The 16,080-nt window shown below is 48.5% G+C and overlaps 1 protein-coding gene across 11 annotated transcripts in view; it reads left to right on the top strand.

Moving 5' to 3' along the window:
* Nucleotides 1-16,080, top strand: part of CRAMP1 (cramped chromatin regulator homolog 1) — a 76,034-nt gene that overhangs the window by 40,084 nt on the left and 19,870 nt on the right. For 10 of the 11 annotated variants that reach the window (XM_036410472.2, XM_045571466.1, XM_045571467.1 and 7 more), the window contains 5 exons: nt 8,700-8,785; nt 9,185-9,308; nt 10,436-10,517; nt 11,030-12,160; nt 15,629-15,809. In XM_036410472.2, coding sequence (XP_036266365.1) covers nt 8,700-8,785; nt 9,185-9,308; nt 10,436-10,517; nt 11,030-12,160; nt 15,629-15,809 — 1,604 coding nt within the window. Of the gene's footprint in view, nt 1-8,699; nt 8,786-9,184; nt 9,309-10,435; nt 10,518-11,028; nt 12,161-15,628; nt 15,810-16,080 lie in introns of all 11 variants that reach the window. The other variant, XM_045571464.1, reaches the window with a different exon arrangement.

Below are 16,080 nucleotides of genomic sequence, written 5' to 3'. Positions count from 1 at the left end.
GAAAAAATGAGCCACATGTTTTTTTTAAGAAGAAGAAGAAGAAGAAGAAGAAGAAGAAACTAGAGCAAAACAAACTTAGTTGAGATATAGCATAGCCAGGCCCCTCTCCAACTACCCTGTTTCCCCGAAAATGAGACAGTGTCTTATATTAATTTTTGCTCCCAAAGATGTGCTAGGTCTTATTTTCAGGGGATGTCTTATTTTTCCATGAAGAAGAATATGGTACACATTTATTGTTAAGTGAAAATAAAGGAAATTTATTACCTGTATACGGTACGGTAGTACAGTAGTTGTCAACACAAACCAGACAAACTGAATCCTACAGTATCAAGAATTTACTCATTTATTCAGTGACAATCATGTCATCATCTTCTGGAACATTATCATAACAATCCAATTCCTGAATTTCCTGGTGAATTTCTTGTGACTCCATTGCTTTCAGAATCAGTGGACCAAATCTCTCATGTTTAGCAATAGCACTGTCTTTAAATGAGTACTTCTTGTCAAGGTAGCCTGCTCGCAGTGCATTTGCAATGCAACTGTCAGTGATTTTCTCCCATGAGTTCTTCACCCAAGTCACAATTCCTTGCAGTTTAGGTTTCACAACGTTTCTGAGACAGAGCCTGGGGGGAGGGGGGGGCGCTTATTTTGGGCAGGATGCCTTATATTTCACTCAGAAGGAAGCCTGTAAGTAAGTCTTATTTTCGGGGAAACACAGTAGATACCTCTGATGTCCTCCTTGATGGTATGTTTTGCTGCTGCTTCTTTTTTCTTTTTTTAAAAATATATTTTGGGAGAAACCAAGATGGCGGCGTAGATAAACATCTGGTCTGCTGCTTGCTGAACAATTTTAAAAATTAAAACTAATATAAACGACATCTATCCAAAACCACGGGAAGGCTGGCTGAAAGAGGGAACACAAGCGCTGAAAAGCTGAGGAGCCTAGGTACGGAGGCTCACGTGGCGGCGACTGGGCGCGCAGTGAGGCTTTTCTTTTCAACCCGAAAGGAAACAAGCTCCCTATCACTTTGAAATCCAGTTTCTGGGGTCACGTGGGGGACCCAGACGCCCAAGGGGAGAAGCTGGTCTGTTGCCCATCCAGTCCCAACTGAGGGCGACTCTTGCAGAGGTGTGCGCAGCAATCATTGTTTACTGCACTGGAGCGCAGGGAAGCAGGGACTTGGAAACAAAGGGCAGGGATTGCTGATGGCAGCCATTGTTGTTAGCCACGCCCCAACCTAGTGATGTCCTGAGATCCTGTGCCACCCTGAGGCCCCACCCCACCCTGTGACCCTGCCCTGGGGCCCCGCCCACACATTCTATAGACTCTGCCAGGCACCACACAGCTGCTTTTACATATGAATGGCCTGTATTGAGGCAGCTTAACCAGATATAAACTGCAGCTCCAGCAACAAAAAACCTCTAAGTCCCAAGCCAACAGGAGAAAACTGTAGTTCTCACTGTAGCTCCTGCAGGGTGGCTTCAGACAGTAACTGAATTGAATCCCATTGGAGATCCAGAAGCCAGTGTTCCCAGTGTCAATTTCAAACACTCACACCCATAAGTGACACATTGGGGAGACAGACACAGTGAGCACCAAAGCCCCACTGAAATAAACCATGTCTCCAGCGCAGCTGTTCTTCCTTTATAGATACAGCGGGTCCTCACAGACAATTGGCCTGGAGATCAATTCCTCCCAGAGTACCAACAGCAAACAAGGCTTAATTAGACCAAGACTTAGCCCTGAGCCCACAAAGGGATATACCAAAAGAGACCACCCCAGGTGATTGGGGAAGCTGATAGGTCACCTACCACACAAAGCCACTCCATCAACACAGGGAGGAGACACAGAAACATGTCACGAATGGGAGAGATGGAGGAAAGCAAACTACTGGACGACACAGAGTTCAGAACCACATTTATAAGATTACTCAAGAGTCTTCTAAAAACCTTTTGAGAAACTTGATGAGACCTCCAAGAAGCTTGGTGAGAACTTCAAGGACCTTAAAGAGAATACCAAAAAAATGGAAAAGGACCAGTCAGGAATTAAGCATACATTGTCTGAAATAAAGAATATACAGAAACTCAACTATAGATCAACGTACCCCAAGAATCAAATCAAAGATATGGAATATAAGGAAGAAAAAGTCGCCCAACGGGAGAGGCAGAAAGAAAGAATAATCCAAAAGTGTGAGGATAGTGTAAGGAGCCTCCGGGACTGCTTAAAATGTACCAACATCCAGATTTTTGGGGTGCCAGAGGAGAGTGAGCAGGATATTGAAGGACTATTGAAAGAAATAATGATAGCCAAAACCGGTTTGGCTCAATGGATAGAGCGTCGGCTTGGGGACTGAGAGGTCCCGGGTTCGATTCTGGTCAAGGGCATGTACCTTGGTTGCGGGCATATCCCCGGTAGGGGTTGTGCAAGAGGCAGCTGATCGATGACTCTCTTATTGATGTTTCTAGCTCTCTATCTCTCTCCCTTCCTCTCTGTACAAAGTCAATAAAAATATATTTAACCCTTTGCACTCCGAACCATTCTGAGCATTGGCTACCAGCTACTCGACGCTATTTTGCGGCGGACACGTGCGTTGAATTAACTCAATTCCCCGTAATCACTAATAAACTGCAATGTCCCCCCTGAGAGGGGACATCTGCATGATATGCTAGAATTCCGATGTCCCCTGAGAGGGGACAGCGGAGTGCAAAGGGTTAAAAATAAAAAAATTAAAAATTAAAAAAAAAAGAAATAATGATAGAAAACTTCCCCCACCTGGAGAAAGAAATACACTTACAAGTTCAGGAAGCATACAGAATCCCAAAGAAGAGGATTCCAAGGAGGGACACACCAAGAAAAATCATAATTAAAATGCCAAGGGCAAAAGACAAAGAGAGAATCTTATAAGCAGCAAGAGAAAAACAGCTAGTTACCTACAAGGGAGTACCCATACGACTCTCAGCTGATTTCTCAACAGAAACTATGCAGGCCAGAAGGGAGTGGCAAGAAATATTCAAAATGATGAACAACAAGAACCTACAACCAAGATTACTCTACCCAGCAAAGCTATCATTCAGAATTGAAGGTCAGATAAAGAGCTCCACAGACAAGAAAAAATTAAAGGAGTTCATCACCACCAAACCAGGATTACATGAAATGCTGAAGGGTATTCTTTAAGGAGAGGAGGAAGAAGAAGAAAAGTAAAGGTAAAAATTATGAACAACAAAACAACATCAAATACATACCTACCAAAAAGTTAATCTAAAAATCAAGTGAATAAAAAATCTGAAGAACAAAATGAACTGGTGAACATAATAGAAACAGGGACATTGAAAGGGATTGGACTAACAATTCTCAGGGGGAAGGGAGTCTGAGGGGGAAGGGAAGAAATTTGACAAGAATCTTAACACCTATGGATGAAGACGGGGTTGGGGGAAGGTGTGAGGGCATGGGGTAGAGTTGGGAATCAGGTGGAGGGGAGCTATAGGGGAAGAGGGGGGAAAGAGGAACACCTGTAATAATCTGAACAATAAAGATTTATTATAAAAAATACATTATTGATTTTTTTTTATAGAGAGAAAGGGAGAGGGTTAGAGAACTATTAATAGAAACATCGATGAGAGAGAAACTTCGACCAGCTGCCTCTGCACACATGTACCTTGGTTGGAGATGTGCCCGCAACCAAGGTACATGCCCCTGACCGAATTGAACCCAGGACCCCTTAATCTGCAGTCCGACGTTCCATGCACTGAGCCAAACCGGTTTTGGCAATGCTCTGCTTCTTGCCAATGTGCTTTGCATTGCACGGGTCTGCTCTGCATGCGGTACTTTGGTCTGGTCTGTTTTGTGCTAGTCTGCTCCAGCCTGGACTGCTGTGTTCAGCAAGACATCTTCAGCCAGGGAATAGTCTTTAGTGGTCAGAGGAAGGAGAAGGTGTGCTCTCAGAGTCACAAGGGAACTGGCTAATAGGGATAGAAGTCCCCTTCCCTGGTCACTGATGGCTCTTTCAAGCAAGTGAGGACTCTACATCCTTAGTTTGGTTAGTTCAAAAGGCACTGTCCTGATTGGTCAGAATAGAGCTGCTCTGAGTGGCTGGAGCTGCACAGCTCCAATTGAATGGTGAAAAACAGTTCTGTTGGTTGAAATGGGATTCCAGGAACTTCTTTATTAGGGCTGGTTCAGATGGCAGAAACACAGTGCAGCCAGGCAATTCAGTGCTGGCTTCTCCCTAAAGTGCAGTTTGCATGAGAGATTCCTGTGAACAAATAGCTATTAGGCTCTCTGTTTTATTATTATTATTTTTTAATCCCCATCCAACAACATACTTTTCATTAAAACTAGAGAGAGAAAAACATCAATCAGTTGCCTCACACCTGCACCTCAACTAGGGATTGAACCTGCAACCTGGGTATGTTCCCTAACCAGGAATCGAACCCATGGCCGTTTCGGTGCATAAGATGGAGCTCTGACCATTGAACAACACCAGTCAGGGCGAGTTTCTGTTTTCTTAAAATTTGAGTCCAGTTAGCCATGAGGAGACCTTTTTAGTAGGTGTCGTCTTTCTCAGGTTTCACAAGTCCACGGTTCAATTAGAGTTCACTCTTGGTGGTGTACATTCTAAGAGTTTTTGACAAATGCATAATGTCCTGTCTCCACTATTACAGGATCCTGCAGTTTCACTTGCCTAGAAAGCCCCTGTGCTCCACCGATTTATCTCTTTCTAACCTACAGTCTAGCAACCTCTGACTTTGTACAGTCTTCATAGTTGCCTTTTCCAAAAAAGTCAGAGTTGGAATCATACAGCAGGTAGCCTTTTCAGACTAGCTCTTTTACTTACATTTCTGAGTTTTTACAAATGTGTAGAGTTGTATACCACCACAACCAAGATACAAGAGAGTTCCCTCATCCAAGGTTTCCTTGTGCTCTCCTCCTATAATCATCCTGGCCCTATGCCTGGTCCCAGCAACCACAGAGCTGCTCTCCCTTCCCTGTAGTTCTGCCTTTCCCAGAATGTCATCTAAACGGGACAGTCCGGGTGGCCTTCTGAGGCTGGCATCTTCCGCTCTGCAATAGACACTGACAGCCATCCATGTGGCTGCATGGGATCCGGTCGCGCCTTTTCCTGCAGTGTCTCCAGTGTGGCGGTTTCGTGGTCCGTTTATACATCCACCAAAGGGACAGGGCTGTTAATAGAAATAAGCAACTTAAAACATTTTTTTTCTCCTGGGCACATCTTCAGTGGAGGAGATGGTAAGTGTGTGCCTAACTCTATATGGACTGCCAGAACTTTCCAGGGAGAATTCCAGTAGCTCCTTTTGAATCCTAGTGGTAGTGAAGTGGTATTTCAGTGTGTGTGTGTGTGTGTTTAAAATATATTTTTATTGATTGCAGAGAGGAAGGAGAGAGAAAGAGAAACATCAATGATGAGAGAAAAATCATTGATTGGCTGCCTCCTGCACATCATACTGGGGATGGAGCCTGTAACCTGGGCATGTGCCCTGACTAGGAATTCAGCTGTGACCTCCTAGTTCATATGTCAATACTCAACCACCAAGCCACGCTGGCTGGACTCATTGTGGTTTTGATTAGCATTTCCGTGATGACTAATGATGTTGAGCATCTTTATTTTGTTTTATCATTTGTGTATTTCTTCTTTGGTGAAGTGTTTGTTCAAATCTTGTACCTATTTTTTTATGTTTGAGTTTAGAGAGTTCTTTATATGTTTTAGACCAGCGGTTGCCAACTAGTGGTCCACAAACCACAGATTGTCTGTGAGGTCCGAACGGTTGACATCCGCTGGTTTAAGGAAAACTTTGGAGCAGAGATCCCAACCGGTGGTCCGAGTCTGAAAGGTTGGCGATCACTGTTCTAGACACCAGTCTTTTATCAGATAGGTGATTTGTGAATATTTTATTCCACTCTGTGACTTGTCTGGTCATTCTCTTTACTATTGTCTTTCAAAGGACAGAGTACTTAGTTTTGATTAGCCATCCAATTTGCCATCCTTTTCTTTTGTGGACTAAAGTGTTGTTGCTAAGAACTTTGCCTAATAAGGTCACAAAGGGGTTTTCCTGTTTCCTTCTAAAAGATTTATTGTTTGACATTTAAATCCATGCTCTACTTTGGATTTTTTTTTTTTTTTTTTTTTTTTTTTTTTTTATGATGTAAAGTTAATACCTAGGTTCTTTTTTTTTTTTTGCCTATGGGTGTCAGTTGCCCCAGCCTTTTCTATAGAAAGGACCATCATCTAAAGTCAATTGACAGTACTAAGTGTGTCTTTTTTAAGACCTTTAAGTCAGTTCTATTGATTTGTGTCCATTCTTTCACCAATAGACATCAGTTTTTTGTACAAAGTGAAAAGCTTGTAAAGTGAAACGGAGATGCGGGGAAATTAATACAGTGCCTTGATTCAAGATCAAAAAGCATTGAGTATTTAACCAGCTTCCTGTCTATGCTTCTCTTACAGACCTTTTTCAATTAGCTGTGGATCTCCTTTTGTTATAAAATTTATAGAATTAGATAAAAGAGTAAATGAATTGAGAAAAGCTCCAAAATTAAATCTTATTACATTGGTCACAGACCCAGCAGCATGCTTATTGGATTTACCAAATAACTTTGCAGAGAAGAAAATAAATCTCTCAGAATGGAAAGCCAGACTCCCATGCACTTAGAGGGATTTATTCTATTGCCTGTTCTGTCAAAGTAACACTTGAGTTCAGGGGTTCAGGTAGAATCCTCTGTTTTGTTACATCCCATCAGAGGTCAAGCTGGCCTGGCCTGTCAGTAGTCTCGCCTGTCTTCCAGCCACAGGGCTGGTGTGTGAGGGCGGGGAGTACAGATCATGTCCCAGGACCGGGGCCAGCCCTTGAGAGGCCTTTTCTGTATGAGCTTGAACATAGCTTTACCTTGTACAGGCTCCAAACTCAGGCTGCTCATAGAGCTTCCATTTGAGAGAAAAGGAAAGGAATTGTATTCTCAAGATGGTTATCTAGTCATAAAAAGGGGGCTGCTCAATTTCACTTTTTAAAAAAAAGGAAGTCTCAGAATGGCAGTTTGACGGAAAATGTGATCATCACAAACAGGTGCCACATGACACAGCTCCACCTGCTCTTTAAGTCTTGTGTGCTACTGTGTTGTTTTGTTTGGGAGCAGATGCAACAAAAAGTGGTGATGGGCAGAAAAGTCCACCTGTCCCCAGAGCCCTTTATTGGAGGAGGTTGTCCAAGAATCGACTTGGTGCTTAATTACTGCTGCTTTAAAGCTCTCCTCCCAATTCCCTCCTCGGTAGCACCTCGCAGCCCTGGATCACCCATGAGTTTGTTATATGTCTGCCTCTAGAGAACAGTCAAACAAACAGAAAACAGGATTAAAAAACAATATACACAGACCTTGAAACTTTTGAAAAACAGAAACCTACGTTTGTTTACCAGACACACAGTGGCTGGTCCAGGCCTTTTCTTTGATGGGCCCGTCCTCAGAGTTCTGGGTGGCTTTTATCTTAGAAGCTCTCGTTAAGATGCATCACTTGCGACTAAGCATTTTCAAGTGGCACGAGCATAGAAATACACAGCAGTGGGACTGCAGAGTGCTTCCAGGTCACCCTCAGTCTTTCATAGTTGTCTTGCCCACACTCAACTTGACAGCCATTTTTAAAAAACAATCTACCCTTATTGAGTAATTCCAAAGCATTCTAAGTGTGTTTATTAGAAAGAACTATTTTTTTGTGGCTCTTATACTCATTTATAGTATTTCTCTTAATTCTAACACTACTAGAGGCCCAGTGCATGAAAATTCATGCACTAGAGGGGGTCCCTCAGCCTGGCCTGCCTCCTCTCACAGCCCGGGAGCCTTCAAGGGCAGGAGGTGACACAGTGATCAGGGGAAGGTGATGCCCCATCATACCTCTGCTGCCGCCACTGCCAGCAGCAGCAGCATAAACCTCAGGCAGCCCATCCCAGGCCTGCCTCTACCTTGGGCCAGCCCTGAGGGGCTGAGTGGACTGGAGGACGCCATCTTTGAGGGTGTGATAGCAATTAGCATATACCCTTATTGGCTGTGGATGCCACCATCTTTGAGGGTATGTCAGTCAATTAGCATGTTCCCTCCTTATTGACTGTGGGTGCCGCCATCTTTGTGATGGTGTGAGGGTCAATTAGCGTATTCCCTATTAGATAGGATATAAAGTATTGCCACACAGTGTCACCTCAGCTATGACAGACAGACTTGAAGCAGGCCCACTGACTTGATGCCTCGTTCCTGCTGGGAGTGCCTTATATCCCCAGGTCTCAGCAGTATGGTTTACAGAGGTACTGGGGGACATTGCTGATATGGAGATATGGTCTCCTAGAGTTGAGTTGAGGTTACATAGAGATGGGTTGAAACCTACTCTCAAGGGACCCTGAGGAGGAGGAGTGAAGGGTACATCATCCGGTATCTTAGGGGACTCACTGTTAAGGGCTTTCCAGGGGGTTGGACAGCAGATGATTCTGTACCCCTTACCAGGCAGGGCAAGTTTCCTGTGAATGGCAGGCATCCCATTTGCAGGTGAGCTGTGAGTGGGAAAGTATTGGACATCCAGAGCCATGGGACTGAGCAGGAACTCTGAAAGCCAGTATGGGTGCCCAGCCAGGGCCCTCCCTGCATAGGACAGAGAGCTACTTTTCATTTAGAGGTCTCAACATTTCCTTAAAATTTTCCCCAGGGCCACCACAGTACGTTACAAAGGAAGAAACCTGCGAATCAAAGCACCCATGTGCCGAGCCCTGAAGAAGCTCTGTGACCCAGACGGTACGTAGAAGGTGGGCTGGGGTGGGGTGAAGGTGTATTCTTTTCTGCTCCATTAGCAATTGATAGGCCGAGCTCTGTGTCGCAGCATTCCTAACTCCATGGGCAATTCTTGGCTCCAAAGCAGTGTCTCTACTCACAGCATTCAGATGGAGTGTTAGTGGTGGCAGGAGGGAGTCCCGTGGCCTCGTGTGGCCCAATCCTTGTCCCGGCTTTGTGGGTACCCTAGTGGCCTGTTGGTGCTTCTCTAGGCACAAGTTCTTGTGGGCTTCTCTGCCAGCTCTGCTTCGCCTCCCAGGCCATTTGTCCACGGCTCCTGTTGACTGAGTTGTCTGGCCAAGGACTTTGCCTTCTGCATGGCAGTCTATTTAGCCAGGCTCTCACTGCCCCTTCTTGTCGCAGGCTTAAGTGATGAAGAGGACCAGAAGCCAGTGCGTCTGCCCTTGAGAGTCCCGGTAGAGCTACAGCCAAGGAACAATCATGCCTGGGCCCGCGTTCAGAGCCTCTCCCAGAACCCTCGGCTCAGGTAACTGCCTTTGGAGTTTGGTAGGGAGCCAGCTGGGAGGGAAATGAACAGAAGGTGGTATTTGGGTTCCCTCGTGGATTCCTTTCTATGTGTCTCTTACCATTCCCTAAAGTTTTGTATCTGATTTGTGGTTGGGGCACCACCATGAGTACAAACCATTTTCCAGTTACACATTTTTATTTTTATAGATTGAGGAAAAAGTCAAATAACATAGAACTAGCCATTAGTCTTTTTAAGATATCCCATTCAGGATGCTTGAGTACTTTCACATTCACAGTATTGTACAACTACCATTTCTATTTTAGTTCCAGAATATTTTTATCACTCCAAAAGGAAACCTGGTATCCACTAAATAGTTGCTTCTCATCCCCCGCCCCTGGTCCTCGGCCCCCAGCAATAACAAATGTACCTTCTATCTCTATAGATTTGGCTGTTCTGGATGTTAGGCATAAATGGAATCTCATATTGTCATCCTTTCTTTCTGATTTCTCACTGAGCATCATGTTTTCAAGGTGCTGAGCATCCACACTGTAGTGTGTGTGCGCTTCATTCCTCCCGTATGTATTTTTATTTTTGGAGGGTTAATTAAGGCTGGCCAGCCTTGAACCCAAAAGGTGCTTATATAGTTTAATTCTATTAAGCTGGGTTGTGCCAACATCCATGTTCTGGGTGAGATCTTGCACTGTAAAGGGTACATAGGTCTCCGCTTTATCTTCTTGCAGTTTTGAATGAGTCTCTAGTTACTCAATTTAAAAGGTTCATTTTTTGCCGAAACCGGTTTGGCTCAGTGGATAGAGTGTCGGCCTGTGGACTGAATGTACCTTTGGTTTCGGGCATATCCCCAGTAGGGGGTGTGCAAGAGGCAGCTGATCGATGATGCTTTCTCATCGATGTTTTAACTCTGGCTTCCTTTCTGTAAAAAATCAATAAAATACATTAAAAAATAAAAAATAAAAGGTTTATTTTAAAGAAAGGGAGTCATTGTGGCTCTGGCTCCGCATTGGTACCTTTTCTAGATGCCTTTACTCTTTATGACATTGACTTGCTGCCAGCAGCCTTGGCGGCTCTTCAGAAGATTCCATCCCCATGGTAACAGCTTTCCTCTTCCCATCTATTGTTTCCTCTAGGATGATCGTGGAGCTCCATCGCAAGGTCTCCAGCCTCATTGAATTTTTGAAGCAGAAGTGGGAGCTCCATGAAGTGCGGATTGTATCTTTTTTCTACTAGAGCAACCCCCTCCCCCCTCCCGCACCACCACCACCATCATATCTACAGCATCTGCTGCCTCAGAATGGTCTCTGTCCCGCCTCTCACTCCCAGAATTGCACTAGGGCCCATGTGGTGTAGCAGCTATGCTGTGAGATGGTATACAGCCGGAACTAAAATCCATAGCCCCCTGTCCTTTGGGTTTTGGGGTGAGGTCCCATTTTAGACCTGGCAGAGTTAGAACTCGGTCACAGCAGCCCTCCACATGGTGAGTAACTACCATCTGGTCCATGGAGTATGGCCCAAGCATCCCTGGGAGCAGGTTGATCAAATGACTAAGGATAGTTTCAGACTTATCCTTAGCCAGCTCCCAGCCCTGCCCAGTCCACAGCCAGAACAGTGTGTGCTGGGAGTAGGTTCCTAGAGAAGGAAATACCTGAGTCATGCCTTTCCCAAGGCCCTATGATTCCCAGAGGCGGGTGCTGCTGCAGGTGGTTCCTTGACAGTGCGCTAAGCGAAATACGCTCGCGGAGCGGCAGCTGCAGGATTCGTTTGTGGAGCCGTCACAGGAGAAAGTAATGCTGCACCTGTTCCCAGGGGAGAACTGTACGCTGACCCCCCTCCCAGGAGTGGCCCGTGTGGTGCACTCCAAGGCCTTCTGCACGGTGCACTGGCAGGAGGGTGGCCGGTGCAAACAGAGCTCCAAAGATGCCCACACGCTGCCTCCAGCTCAGATCCTGGGCATCCAGAGCGGGCAGGGCACGGCCAGGGGCCAGGTGAAGTGCCCAAGGAGCGGCACCGAAGGCAAGGGCGGGGGGCGGCCTCCTCCCTCCATGGACACTTCTCAGAGCTCTGGAGAGAGTTCCCCTGAAAGTGCCCTTGGGGAGGGGGCTGCCCCAAGCCTCAGCAGCCCGAACGCTCCCGACAGGCTTCCCTCTGGGCTCCAGGATGCTGGGGGACAGACCCCTACGGCAGCTCCTATAGAGGTTGGGGACGGCCCAGCCCAAGAGCCCAGGGCCACGACTTGTGCCTGTGGCCAGCTCCCAGAGTTGGAGGACGATCTCTCTCTCCTAGACCCCTTCCCCCGCTACATGAAGTCCTGCCAGGACCTCATCCTCCCTGAGCCATGCCACTGTGCAGACTCTCGGCTCTCAGTGTGTGTCTCCCCAGAGACTCAAGCCCCCAGCAGCGCAGAGGTGGCCAACCTTGCCCGGACCAGGGCACCATCTCCTGTCCGTGGCCTATCTGGCCTGGAGCCTCAGCCCAGCCCAGGGCTCCAGCCAGATGTTTGCACTAAAGACTCAGCAGATGCTCCTGCGGAGGAGCCCCAGGAGAAGGTGAGCCCCTCGGACCTTCCGCCACCTCAGGGACAGCCTGCCAAGCCTCCAAAAGATGTCCCTGCCAGCCGGCTGGCCCAGCAGCTCCGCGAAGAGGGCTGGAACCTGCAGACCTCCGAGAGCCTGACACTGGCCGAAGTCTACCTCATGATGGGAAAGCCGAGCAAGCTGCAGCTGGAGTACGACTGGCTGGCCGAGCTGGGCCCTGAGGGCCAGGCCCCGGGCGGTTCCCCACCTGCCGCCTTTCACAAGCAGCGCCTCCTCAGCTGCCTCCTGAAGCTCATCTCCACTGAGGTCAACCCCAGACTGGTGAGTGAGTGTTGGCATGGCTCTTGGCACCCAGAGGGCAATCAGGCCCAGCCCCTTAGCAGCTGGCCAGGAGCCCACAGGCTCCTCAGAGAAGGCAGGAGGCCGGGGCCTCAGTGACCAGAGAGACACAGGTTCTCACAGACCAGGTTTCATTCTATTCAGCAAGGCCATGCTGAGCATTGGCTGGGCCTTTGGCTTCTTGCCAGACAAGGGCCCTGTCCTTCCCTTCTAGGCTCACACAGGGCTCCAAAGAGGACAGCAACCAATGGGCCATTCCTTTAGGGCCTTGCTAGGATCCGTTGTTTCTGCTGAGCCCTGTGCATGCCAGCCAAGGGTTCAGTGTACCGAGATGAGGTGGCAGGCGTGGCCAGGACTGAGCCAGATTGGACTTTCTCTAAGTATCAGGAGTGTTGCAGGCTTCTGCAGAGGAATGACAAGGTTGAGTTTGCACTTTAGAATGGCTGTCCTGGGAGGACAGGGGTGGCACAGCCTCAGTGAAGGCAGTGGAGCTGGGAGGCGACAAATGAAATACTGGGGCTGAGAGCTGCACCGTGTGAGGCTTAGCTTTGTGGGGCTACCCCCAAGAAACCTCTGCAGGCCAGCCTCCATGGGTAGCTGTCCAGGAGATGGCTAGTCGAAGTGTCTGGGGCTTCTCAGGAAGATCCTAGATGAGTGGGTGATCCCTGAGCCCAGGGAGTGACCATGATGGCCCAGGGAGGGGTGGTCGTGCCAGGCAGGCCATGGCTTGTGACCCCAACCAGGGGAGGCCGATTAGCAGAGCTGCAAATGGGGCAGAGACTTTTGCTGAAGGGAAAGTCTTGTAGGATCTCCTGGACACAAGGGCAGAGTCCTAATGCATGCTGTTCCCGAAATAGCAGGGTGTGAGTGGTGGTTAGAAGCCTAGAGGCTCATAGTTCCAGGGGGAACAGTTGAGGGAGCTGAATGCTGTGGCTTTGGAGGACAGGCAGGACTGCAGGCTCACTGTGCACCCCTCAGTACTGATTCCCAGTCAGTACCAAGTGTAAGTGGTGCCCGAGAGCTCACACCACACCTTCCACTTACCTGGTCAGTCACTCAGTCTGTGAATTTGCTGTTCTGCCTTGGTTTCTGGTGTGACCCTCCCACCAGGCTCCTCTTCATTTTCTCAGTGTGCCCCATGCAATGCTTTGCACACAGAGGCTCTCAGTAGAGCAGGTGAAGTGAATCGGTGCCGGGAGAGAGGTGCGTGGGAACTGGCTGGATGCTGCAGAGGCTGGTGAGGCATGCCTGAGGGTGGGAGATGGCCTTTGGATTTCGCAGTGTGGAGGTGCCCCTCGGTCAGGCATGGGCAATACTGGGTGACTGGGCAGAGATTATGAGTTTAAAAACGTTTTCAAGTTTGTTTTTTGGAGGGTGAGGAAAAGACTGGGGGACACATGAGTATGTCCAATACCTTATGGAAGGAGGCCAAGCTGGACTGGCTCCTGAGAAGGCTGGAGGAAACACTGCGGAGGTAGGGGCCTTGTCCCAACCGAAGAGGGGAGTGGAGCAGGTTGGAAATACTGTTGCACAGAACACAAAGCAGAATGCTCAGAGCCATGGTTCCCAAAGTGGGTCTGTCCCCTGTCAAGTCTTGGCTTTACCTGGGAACTTGATGCAGGTTCTGGGGCTCTATACACTGTGCTGGTTTTTTGTTTTTGTGTGTGTGTTTTTTGTGTGTGTGGGTGTTTTTTTTGTGTGTGTGTGTGTGTGTGTGTGTGTGTGTTAATTTTTTTTTATTTTTTTTTTGCAGAGAGGAAGGGAGAGGAAGAGAGATATATCATCAGTGTTGAGAGAGAATCATTAATTGGCTGTCTCCTGCATGTTCCTCACTGGGGATTGAGCCTGCAACCCACGCCGGCAGCAGGCATGTGCCCGACCAGGGTCGAACTGTGACCTCCTGTTCATAGGTTGACACACAACCTTGAGTCACACTGGCCCGGCTATAGACCATGTTTTGACACCCTCTGCCTGATCTACCAGGTGATACTGATGCTTCTCAGGTGTGAGAGCTGCTGACAAGATGCCCCAGCTGAGAGTGGGAACCTTGAATTAGAGATGGATAACCTGGCCTTTTGGTCTCCCTCCTGCTGAGGTGCGGGTGAATCACTGACAAGAGCAAGTGCCCTGGGTCTGTGGTACACCGTCTGGGCACTCAGTTGGACAATTGAATAATGAGTCAGATTGAATAAGCTAAGCAGGAAGAGCTGGGGGGCAAGGTGGGTCAGGGCTGGTGGCTGAAGGACCATGGGAGGTACAGAGGAGGCATGGAACCTCTGAGCAAGCAGAGCTGCTGAGATTGTGGATAATGGGTTTTGTAATTTACTGGAAGGTCCCCCAGTGAGCCTTGGGTGTGGATACCTCGGAGAATGTGGAGGTCAGGGTAGGCAAAGGCACCAGGGTGAGAACAGCTGGATGGAAGGGAGTGTCTCTGTTGAGGACTCAAGAGTGGAGGCAGTGCCCTCAGGCAGCAGTATGAGAAACCCCTGGGGTTTGGGATTGACTCAGCAGGGAGCTCTTCAGCTGTGATTGCGTTTCATTCTAGAGCACATGTGTCAAACACAAGGCCCTCGGGCCAAATCCGTCCCGCCAGGCCTTGCAATGTGGCCCGCACTGCGCTGTCATCACTGCACTCCTCTGCGTTTCCATCACAATGACAGTTTATGACTGTTCAGTAAACCATTCGGCCCGCGATTTAGGCTGGATTTTAGATTTTGGCCCCTTCTCTGATTGAGTTCGACACCACTATTCTAGAGGTTAAATCTGTATGTCTTTTTCTACTCTCAGTAAGAAGAGGCCATGGCAATTGTATTTTTCTTTTCTTTTCTATTTTTATTGATTTTTTACAGAGAGGAAGAGAGAGGGATAGAGTTAGAAATGAGATGAGAGAGAATCATCGATCAGTTGCTTCTTGCACACCCCCCTATGGGGATGTGCCCACAACCAAGGTACACGTCCTTGACCAGAATCGAACTTGGGACCTTTCAATCTGCAGGCCGACGCTCTACCACTGAGCCAAACCGGTTTCTTGGCAGTCATCTTAAGCTTGTTTTTTTTAAAGGCTAGTTATGGTCCGCTGCAATTCAGCAACTTCTGGCAGCTAGAGCAAGCCCTTCCTGGCCAGGCCGGGATGCTCATTGCTTTCAGCCATATGTCCCCCCTTCCTCTAGTCACTTACTGATGATTTGCCAGTCCATGCCACCTGTCTGTGGGCAGTGAGGGCAGGGTTTTCAGGAGGGAGAACCCTGAGTGCCTACCTGACTGGTGATTTTAAACTGGCACTGCTGAGTGATGCAGGGATGCTGACCTTTGCCATGGAATGTAGTCGCTTAGCCTTTGCTGTCCATCTGATTTCAGGGAGTTCTTGTGCCTCCTGCTCCTGGGCACTCATTCCAGAACCATTGTTCACGGGCTGAGTGTGGCTGTTGTTCCTGCCCATTTCTGTCCTAGGCTCCAGAATCGAACGCCAGCTCCATGGCCTCAGCGAGACCCGCCCCAGAGGAACAGTCGACCACGCCCCCTGGGAAGGTGGTGAACATCAGCTCCCGGAGCCCCCGCTGCCCGAGAAACCAGTCTGCCCTTCGCAACAGCAAGGCCTTCTCGCCCAGCTCTGCGCCTTGTCCCTCCTCAGGTGAGGCTCGGTGGCCACTTTGACCAAGGGCCCACCTCCTGGGAGCCCTGCTGGGCATGGGGATTGTGCCAGGTCTGAAGGCGCAGGGATTCCCGAGGCCTGGCCCCAGTCAGCCACGGTCCCGGAGGAGGTGAGGAAAACGGAAATCACCGTTTCCTCAAAGGGAGGGTGAGTGTGGGCCTGTCACCGAGGGCTGTGGGTCCTAGGGCACATGAGCCCGGGAAAACACGAGGCAGCCCTTGCCAGTCCGTTCCCTTTGGGGGGGCAGCAG

The sequence above is a fragment of the Pipistrellus kuhlii genome, unplaced genomic scaffold (genome assembly GCF_014108245.1).
Source record: "Pipistrellus kuhlii isolate mPipKuh1 unplaced genomic scaffold, mPipKuh1.p scaffold_m20_p_4, whole genome shotgun sequence".
Lineage (NCBI taxonomy): Eukaryota > Metazoa > Chordata > Mammalia > Chiroptera > Vespertilionidae > Pipistrellus > Pipistrellus kuhlii.
Note: the sequence above shows the minus strand (reverse complement) of the source record. Positions and strands in the feature narration are given on the sequence as shown.